A 9,991-nucleotide genomic window follows, 5' to 3' on the forward strand; every position below is an offset into this window, starting at 1 on the left:
GGAAGCCATAATTATCGCATTATTAGTTTTGCAAAGTAAACTTCCTTTTAAGTATTGAAGTATACTCTATAGTTGCCACCATCAAGAATTACAATGAGATGAATATATACGACTTCTTCATCTTAAATTAAAAACTTCAAAATTTTGTAGTTTTTATTGATCAAGAAGAAAATTCAAAAGGAATTCAAATTTTTGATGAAATCGCTCGATTTGAATCCTAGAAAGCATTTCTTTATACCACACGAATTGAAGTAATCAAACTATAAAATTCTTTATATGGTTACAAAATAAAAAAAAATTCCAATTCGACGTCTGGTATCCGCATTGAAGCTCGATTAAACTTGAATTTACCTCAAAAAGTCTCACGTTCAAAATAAAACTCTCTAATAAAAGCAAATTTTCATATTATAACTCGAACTCGAGACAGACGGATTGGATGCCCACTTGCTTTAACCTAAGAATTTTCTAACATTCCTTTGGTCCAATGCCATTCACTTTTTAATATCCAACTTGCTTCTTAAGACTTCAAACTACAACCACAATTATGAAGATTTTTCCATACCACTTTCTTTTTCTCAACATATTCAATAAAATTTTACTTTTTCTATTTCAAAGAAAGCGTCGATTTAACTCATTTCATACTTAATAAAATAAATAAATATAATATATAGTTTACTAAGTTGAAGTTGTCGCTTGGTCTAATTACAATGAAGGAACTTGCTTACGCTTTATTAGATGATCCTTCTCAATGGGGGGTTCAATTCCCCATAGATACGTATCAAGAAGTTTACACTGTGTATGTTGCTGTTATTTGTTTGTTTGTATAATTTACTAAATTATTCCTGTCTGTTAGATGTTCTTTGAGAATTGAGCACTATCAAGAAGAAGTCATTCTTTAATATAAGGGTATAGATGGAAACAATTACTATTTCTTGTCTTGAAATTTCTAAAACGATAACTATTTTAAGATAGTTTTTTTTGCTAAAGCGACATTTATTTTGAGACAGATAGAGTAACTCAAAAAATTAAAATGAGCTAATAAATAAGTTTTGTATAGTATTTATTTAAATCTATTATGCTAGATTAGTAAATGAATTAATATTTCTTAGTTCTTATATACGACATAACATTATTATTAATCTTCAATGAAATGCTTCTTCTTCTTTCTTTCTTTTTTCCAAAAATAAATTCACTCACAAATTAAATGCCGAAAAATCTTTTCAAGAAATTTATTTTTTAAAAATAGTTTTTTTTTTTTAAAAAAAAAAATTCAATCGTCCAAATAACCACAATTATATTTTCATTTTGTTCTAAACTTCTTTTTTTTATAAATAAAATAAAATGAAATCTGATCGTACACTAGTAGTAAGCACATGGCAAAAGGTGTCAAATCCTTCTGCTCGTGTCTGATGTTTTCATATCACATGCCTTTGCTAATAGTTTACCCTTTTTTTTTTTTAAATTTTAAATTCAACATTTCGTATTTAAATTCGACTAATTTAAAAATATATAAACAACTATTTTTCAGCTTATGAAATTGAAAAATAATCATTATCACGTAATTTTAAATCTCTCGGACATATTTTCAAGACAATACGTAATTTTTCCACAAGTGAAATGTGGCTAGTTTGCGCGATTGCTATGTTAAAAACATTCTTAAGATCAACTCGATTCAAGAAAATTCAAATAGAAGACAACTAATGGGTTCGATCGATTCCCATAGATATGTCTTAAATCTTGTATTTTTCTTAATATATCAAAATTTGTTAGTTTTATCCTCTGTTACGTTTTTAATTTTAAAATACTTTTATTATATTTTTAGTTTTAAAATATCCTTTAATTACTAAATTTAAATCTTGAATTCATTTATGCAGTAAAAAATGAAGTTTTTAGCTGTAAAAAAAAGTCGGTAAAACTAATAGAAAGCACACACAAAAAAGTTCATAGTACCTCAAGAATCAGCTCTCTCACTTTCCATCGTCTTTCTTCAATAAAAAAAAAAGGTCAGTTTTTTTTAATTATTAAAAAGATTACATTTTTATGTAATTTCTTTGTTAATTAATCTTAAAAAAAGAAAATATCTTTGTTGGCTGTTGTTTTCTTGTTTGCTGACCTGTTAAGTTCATCTAGCATTTATTTATTTATTTTCAAGAATGTTTGTTTATTTTGAGGAAAAATTACTTTTTTAAGTAATGGGTATTTGATGATTGATTTATTACAGTTCATATCCGCGTTTTTTTTGTTTCCTTTTTTTATATTTTTTTTGTATTAAATTTGTTAAGTTGGAGTGAAAATTCTGTGTCTCTGTAGTCACTATCAGATCTGCATTTTGGCTTTGTTTGTGGGGGAAAACATAGTACGTTAAAAAAGCATTGTCTTTACGAGGTAATATCCAAGTGGTTTATTTGGGGTTCTATGTTGGAATTTGGGCTATTTTAAAACAACAGTCAAATGGAATGAAATTGTTAGGAGATTCTTGAAGTTTTATGTTGTTTATGTGTTTGTTTTGGTGTGATGGGATTTGAGGATCAAGTTTTGAGCTTTGGGAGAGTTTTTATTTGGGAATGAAATTGTTTAGGGGTTCTTGAATTTTCATGTTGTTTATGTGTTTTTGTGGTGTATGATTGGATTTGGGGATAAAGTTTATAAACTTTTAGAGAATTCTTTTGTGAGAATGAAATTGTTTGGAGGTTTTTGAAGTTTCATGTTGTTTATGTATTTGTTCTAGGTGTTTTTGTGGTTGGATTCGGGGATCAAGTTTGAAACTTTGGGAGAATTCTGGCAGTGAAAGTGTTAGGAGCTTCTTGAAGTTTCATGTTGTTTATGTATTTGTTCTAGGTGTTTTTGTGGTTGAATTTGGGGGATCAAGTTTGAAACTTTGGGAGAGTTCTTCTTAGGGAATGAAATTATTTGGAGGTTCTTAAGTTTCATGTTGTTTGTGTGTTTGTTCTGGTGTTTTTGTGGTGTGTAATTGGATTTGTGGATCAAGTTTGAAACTTTGGGAGAGTTCTTATTTGGGAATATTGAGGTTGTCAGGGAGTAAATGTTTGTTGGATTGAATCGACTGATTAAGAGCTCTTCTTGACTATTGTGGAGTTTTTGTGATGAACTGAGATGTGGAAAAGAAGAAGAGGTGATCTCAGGATTAAAGAATTGGAGAACGCCGGAAGTTCATATTCTCCAGATTCAACTATAACAAGGTATAAGTTCTCAGCTTCGTGGTGGAATTAGGGAGATTTAGCTTGGACTAGTTGGTTGGTAGGAGGAGAAATGGGGTCAAGAGAAGAGAGGCATAGGTTGAATCATGATCTCGTGCCATTAGCAGCACTGATTAGCAGAGAATTGAGGAATGAAAAAATGGAGAAGCCAACTGTAAGATATGGATGTGCAGCTCAGTCTAAGAAAGGTGAGGATTTTTATCTGATGAGGACAGATTGCCAGAGAGTCCAAGGCAATCCTTCATCCTCCTTCTCTGTGTTTGCGGTATGTATTTCTCTATTTTTTTCAATCAAACTCCATCTTTCACCACATTAATTGGGGTCGAAATGTGAGTTTATTGTATCAATTTCACCCAGTTCTAGTCCATTTCTTCGCAATGCATTTCTCCAACTTTATACAAGAAATAATTGTCGTCTAATCAATTCAATGACATGTGAAATTTCAAGTCCTTGAGCATTGTTCCATATGCCTAATATTCTAGTTGATGTCACCCATTTCTAGCTATTAGATTGCTGAATGGTGTATTTGGATTCATCCAGTAGAATCTTGTCACTGTATTTTTTCGTGCATTTTTTACTGTTTCTGTGGTACTCAAACTTGTTAGTCATAGTATGGGGTGGTACCAGTTTTGGGACAAAAAACTACCAGATGTGTGCTGGTCAAATTTCTTTTGCGGTTCAGATTATTCAGTTGATTAGTTGTTCATCAGATCATAATTCTTCTTTATTAAACGTTCAGATCTTTGATGGACATAATGGGACTGCAGCGGCAGTGTTCTCAAAGGATCATTTACTAAATCACGTTTTAAGTGCCATTCCTCGTGGACTTGGGAGGGACGAGTGGCTTCATGCTTTGCCTCGTGCACTAGTTGCTGGGTTTGTGAAAACTGATAAGGAGTTCCAGAGAAAAGGCAGGAAATTTGTGCTTTATGCTTCTCTTCTTTTCAGTTATATATTTTAATTCATGCTATAATAGTGCTAATTATATTTTCATTTATTTGTGACTGCAGGACAAACATCTGGAACTACAGCTACGTTTGTGATAGTTGATAGATGGACTGTGACAGTTGCGTCTGTTGGAGATTCACGCTGCATTTTGGATACTCAGGGTGGTGCTGTTTCAGAATTAACTGTAGACCATAGGCTTGAAGAAAATGCAGAGGAGTAAGTGCCCATCTTCTAAATCTTTCCTTCTGGTTATCCGTTGATATGAAAATGTTCACTGTTTCTTTAATTAATCGCAGAAGGGAGCGTGTCACAGCAAGTGGGGGTGAAGTAGGAAGACTTAGTATCTGTGGTGGTACTGAGGTGTGTTGTAAATTTTGTATCTTCGATATCATATTACAGGTGTGAAGTAAAACTTTCATTTTGCATCTGCAGATTGGTCCTCTTCGCTGTTGGCCAGGAGGTTTATGCCTTTCAAGATCAATCGGAGATATGGATGTAGGAGAATTCATTGTTCCAATACCATATGTCAAACAAGTGAAAGTAATAACTTTCTTTTCTTTTTCTTACTCTCTTGTAGACCATCTTAAGTTTACCCCCTACCAAATCCCGGTGTACTCTTTTCTGTTCTATAGCTGTTGTCTGGTGCAGAGATAAGTAAATTCATGAATGGCTCAGGCCCTAACCTTTTCAACATTGTGAAGCTATCAACTGCAGGTGGAAGGCTAATTATTGCATCTGATGGAATTTGGGATGCTGTATCATCAGACATGGCTGCCAAGTCTTGTCGTGGCTTGCCTGCTGAGCTTGCTGCTAGACAAGTTGTGAAGGTAGTGGAATTCACACGAATCTTTGCATCTATAACAAGTGTTTAGGATGATATCTTTAACTCATTTATGTCGTTGATTGTCTAGGAAGCTTTGAGGTCACGAGGGTTGAAGGATGACACAACATGCATAGTAGTTGACATAATACCTCCCGATAACACTGTACAGCCTGCAACTCCGCCCAAGAAGTATAACAAGCTCCAATCTCTTTTCTTCAGAAGAAAGTCACATAAATCTGCTGCTAAACTATCGAAAAAGCTGTCAGCTGTAGGCATTGTAGAAGAACTGTTTGAAGAAGGCTCAGCAATGCTTGCTGAAAGGTCAGAAATCTCTTTAACTTTGAAACCTTCGTGCTATGGTTTAATATTTCATGAAGCTTTTTGTTTTGATGGAATAAATTAGACAAGATTGATTGTTAATTAGTGGTGTACTAGTGAGACCAGAGTAGCTAAAGATTTGGTTTTTTACATCTTGGTGAAGTGGAAAACAAATTTATTCTTTTCATGCCGTTTATGCAATAGAACCATTGAAGATAAGACATACCGCAATCTCTTATAGTTTCTTCACAAGATCAAATGTATAGTGTCTCAATAAATTTCTTTTATTTAAGATTTTGTAGTTGAAAAATAAGGATAATGCTGACATTATAGAATGCACATCTACAATCATGGAAGATATACTGGATCTGACTGGTAAAATCGAATTGGAATTGTCAACTTGTCCATAACTATTTAACTGTGTTGTTACTTTGTTATTATAAGCATTGAGATTTCCATATTGATTAGCCCAAATGTGGTCTCTTTACCTATATTTGAGGTGTTTGGGCATGTTTCCCTCTACCTGATCTTCTGTATTCTTGATTTTTGTTCTCATTTTTCTGTTATTTCCAAGAATAAAAGTTTGATCATTGTGTTATCACATGGATTGCAGATTGGGGAGTGAAGATTCAAATGGTCCATCAATGTCCGGTCTCTTCATCTGCGCTGTTTGCCAAGTTGACCTTGCTGCAAGCGAAGGCATATCAGTACATGCTGGCTCAATTTTCTCGACGAGCTCAAAGCCTTGGCAAGGTCCATTTTTATGTGCTGACTGTCGTAATAAGAAGGATGCCATGGAAGGAAAACGACCAAGTGGAGTTAAAGTCGCTTAACTCGTCCATCGTTTCCAAGTGTGTCTACAATTTTGTTATAGTAATTCTTTCTGATATGTGCCTCATATCTTAGTTAATTTATCGAACATTGGCATCAGAGCATACTATATGTCAGCCAATAATGTAAATAGGTTCTATCAAATGAAAAAGTGTGATAGACTGATAGTAGTTTTGAGATTAATCTAAAAGAATAAATTTTCACAAAAACTACTTATTTTGTACTTGAAGATAGTGAAAGAAAATTTGCTGAAATCTCAGCTGATTCTGAAGCAAATTTAGTCGATGAGTTCAATTGTTGCCTCTGTATCTTTTTCTTTTAGCATGGGAGAATTTCATGTCTCAGTTTTTTTTCTTTTGTTTGCTTCTTCATATCTTAAATTCTTCAAATGCAACACTAGTGTCGGTCGATATCCAAAACAGTAAAATAAGATAAATTATTAATAGTTCATATGAACTCGACGTTTAAACTAAATCAATAGATGCATACCATGTATTTATTTGGACATAAATTTTCCATAACTGAATAGATACAAGATTTTAACTACATCTGATTGTGACCTAAAGGAGAAAAGAAAAAGACAGTTTGAATAAAAATTCTCATGAATTCACATTAATGCATAGACTTTTCCAATCCCAAGTCTGCATGCATTAGTACTACTTTTTTGGAAAGTTATCCCATATTAAATAAAAAAGAACCACATTAAAAATAAAATAAAAATAACTCTGTCTTAACTCTAAAAAAGAAAATGTAGCAACCCTTTTTGAGACTAAATTTAAAAATATCAACTGGGAAGCAAATTGTTATATATATATATCAAGTCAGCCTCTTCACAAGGCTTGACAATGATGTCTTTGTTATTATTGGTGCAATTTCAACTCTATCTGTCGACATGAAAATTGATTTGAAGATTCCCTCGCAGACGTTTTTTTTCAACTTTTTCACATTCACTATGCTTTTAAACACAAGTGCAGTGAACAACTGAATTCATAATTTTTTCCTCTTCTTGATATTCAATATGGCTTTCACTCATTTTGTGTGCTTCATTCTATCTCATCTTATGATCCTTTACTTAGTTCAGGCAAAGGTCAGAAATGATTCACCTTGTCCAAAGTCCTTTTCATGTACTGACCTGAGATATCCTTTCTCTCTTTCCACACAACCTCACTGTGGAATAATGCATATGTCTCGTTGTGATGCTAAACCATATCCGAGAATCCAACTGTTACCTGGAGGAGATTGGTATTATGCTTTAGCCATGTTGCATAGTTATACAGTTCAGCTTGAGGACCCGAAGCTTCAAACCACATTGAGGCAACACAAGTGCCAGGCTTTTGACAAAGATTTTTCCTTTCCAGACTCTCCTGTTTCTTTCAGAATCTGGGATACTTTCAACTTCTACAAATGCAACATCACTAGTAGTAACACCACAAATATTACGCAGAAGAACAATCATTTTTCTGGTTATAAAATGTACAATGGCTGTAAAGGTTTTAGCATATACTACAAGCCTCGGTAATATGTTGGTGAAGACATTCAAGCAGGCAATCTTTCTGCCAACTGTTCACTTATCAAATTGCCAAGTGACTCCTTATTAGATCATGCCGATGTGTTCGAAATAATAAGTCCTGTTTTTGTAGTAGAATGGAAACTATCGAAAAATTGTTACTGATGTCACTATGGTGGAGGTCAATGCCAGACTGATAAAACCAACAATTTTCATTGTCACTACAGAGGTAGGCATTTCCATATATGTGCTCCATTTTCAAGGTCAAGATAACATTTGTTAAGTCCCTTTCTTATTCCATACAACAAAGTGATTACATGTAACATTATCACAAGTGTGGTGTTGCAGATGTTAGTAATCTAACAGCAGGAACATCAAAAAGGGGTCACCGTCGGACAATCTGGTTCATTGTGATCACAGGTAACTCATATCCTTTTTTCTTCTCTAATTATGCCTCAGTGCCACTGCCCAGAAAATTTCACAAATACCATTGTTTCCATTTTGCTCTTTCGACTTGTATTTCTTCTCTTGTATGTATCTACTATTTGAATTGTATTGTCCAAACACCGACTTCCAGAGTGAATTTAATTTATATTCTCTGATGGGAGCATGAATTCATTTTTTTTCCCCACAGATACAAGTTTGTTTTCTGTTGGACTGTTCGTTTTACTCTTCTGCTTCCGAGATAAGATTTTATGGTAAAAATACATCAGGTTTTGGGAATCTAATACTGAGGATCACCAAAATATTGAAGCATTCTTAAAGAATTATGGATCATAAACTCCAAAGAGATACAACTATTCAAAATCAAAAGAATCACCTGTCGATTCAAAAACAATCTAGGGCAAGGAGGATATGGTTATGTATATAAAGGAAGTCTGCAGAATGGAAATCATGTAGCTATGAAGGTCCTGAATGAACTAAAAGGCAACGGTGAGGAATTCATTAACGAGGTGACAAGTATTAGCAATACCTCACATGTTAACATCGTGAGCCTTGTGGGATTTTGTTTTGAGGGTCGCAAAAGAGCTCTCATTTATGAATTCATGCCAAATGGATCTCTTGAAAAATTTATCTATGGGGAAATATCCAACAGTGTTCGCCAATTGGGTTGGCCAATACTGTACAAAATCGCACTAGGCATTGCTCGAGGATTGGAGTACTTGCATCGTGGTTGTAACACTTGGATTTTGCATTTTGATATAAAGCCTCATAATATCCTACTTGATGAAGATTTTTGTCCTAAGATCTCTGATTTTGGTCTTGCCAAACTGTGCATGAAACAGGAGAGTATTGTGTCAATGTTAGGTCCATGAGGGACTATAGGCTATATTGCTCCAGAAATTGTTTGTAGAAACTTGGGAGGCGGAATGATGGTCCTAGAGATGGTTGGAGGAAGAAAAAATGTTGATGTTGGAGTTGATGACATGAGTGAAATCTACTTTTCACATTGGCTCTATCAACGAATTGAACTAGATGAAGAGCTTCAAATAATCGGTATAATGAATGAAGAGGAGAAAGAATGTGCAAGAAAGATGGTGATGGTGAGTTTATGGTGTATACAGACTCATTCCTCAAATCGACCATCGATAAGCAAGGTTGTGTAAACGTTAGAAGGGAAACTAGACTCCTTGCAAATGCCTCCCAAGCCTTACGTATATTCTCCCTAGGGAGTGAGGATTCAAATGGTCCATCGATATCCGATCTCTTCATCTGTGCTATTTACCAGGTTGACCTTGTTGAAAGCTAAGTAAGATGTTATGATAATGGAGCTGCCATATGATACACCCAAACATTCCTTTCTACGATCTTGGGAGTGATAGGGTATTGTCTGCGAAACCATGCTATCTTGTATACCCTTTCTATTTCCTTGTCATTCATTTGTTTTTCTCATCATTCTCTCACCTTGTTCAGATTCAGTACTAGCACAATACAAAGAGGAAGAAGAATTAGAAGAAGAAGAAGAGGAGAGGGAAAAAATGCGCGAAATGGATAGTTAAGAAGAGAGGCAGCAATTTTTTCCTTTTTTAGGCCATTAGAATTTTTGTATAGTATTGAGTCGAAGTGTTAAAAAAAAACATGAGGACTTATTAGAAAGAGGGTCAAAGATCATTAATTACTAACCACAAAATTTTCACCAACACTCAATTTTTAAAACTCTTGTCACTCAATTAAATCTCCCAAGAGATTGACGCCTTTTAGTCCAGCCCAGGAAAGCCAGCTGGTCATTGAGGCTTGATCGAAGCTGGCCCATGGACCAAATGAATATTTTGAAAGCCCTTTCGGGACTGAGCGAATAGCTTAAAATGAAGTCATCCCAGACGTATCAAGTCATTCTCTTTCACT

General features: G+C 34.2%; 1 protein-coding gene and 2 pseudogenes across 2 annotated transcripts; all 3 read left to right on the plus strand.

The window, feature by feature from the left end:
- The first annotated feature begins 2,204 nt into the window (after positions 1–2,204).
- Positions 2,205–6,482, plus strand: LOC129879942 (probable protein phosphatase 2C 3). 2 transcript variants are annotated; one of them, XM_055953700.1, is made up of 8 exons: positions 2,205–3,406; positions 3,958–4,129; positions 4,229–4,382; positions 4,463–4,526; positions 4,599–4,706; positions 4,868–4,993; positions 5,078–5,310; positions 5,921–6,482. In XM_055953700.1, the coding sequence occupies exons 1-8, from the start codon at positions 3,380–3,382 to the stop codon at positions 6,138–6,140; spliced, it is 1,104 nt and encodes a 367-aa protein (XP_055809675.1). In that variant the 5' UTR covers positions 2,205–3,379; the 3' UTR covers positions 6,141–6,482. The 2 variants fall into 2 exon arrangements, with proteins under 2 accessions (XP_055809675.1, XP_055809674.1); XM_055953699.1 differs by having other exon boundaries at positions 2,206–3,483.
- A 528-nt stretch (positions 6,483–7,010) lies between these two features.
- Positions 7,011–8,403, plus strand: LOC129879943 (LEAF RUST 10 DISEASE-RESISTANCE LOCUS RECEPTOR-LIKE PROTEIN KINASE-like 1.1; annotated as a pseudogene).
- Positions 8,398–9,315, plus strand: LOC129879407 (rust resistance kinase Lr10-like; annotated as a pseudogene).
- Positions 9,316–9,991: the final 676 nt, after the last annotated feature.

Source organism: Solanum dulcamara, chromosome 2 (genome assembly GCF_947179165.1).
Source record: "Solanum dulcamara chromosome 2, daSolDulc1.2, whole genome shotgun sequence".
NCBI classification, from domain to species: Eukaryota; Viridiplantae; Streptophyta; class Magnoliopsida; order Solanales; family Solanaceae; genus Solanum; species Solanum dulcamara.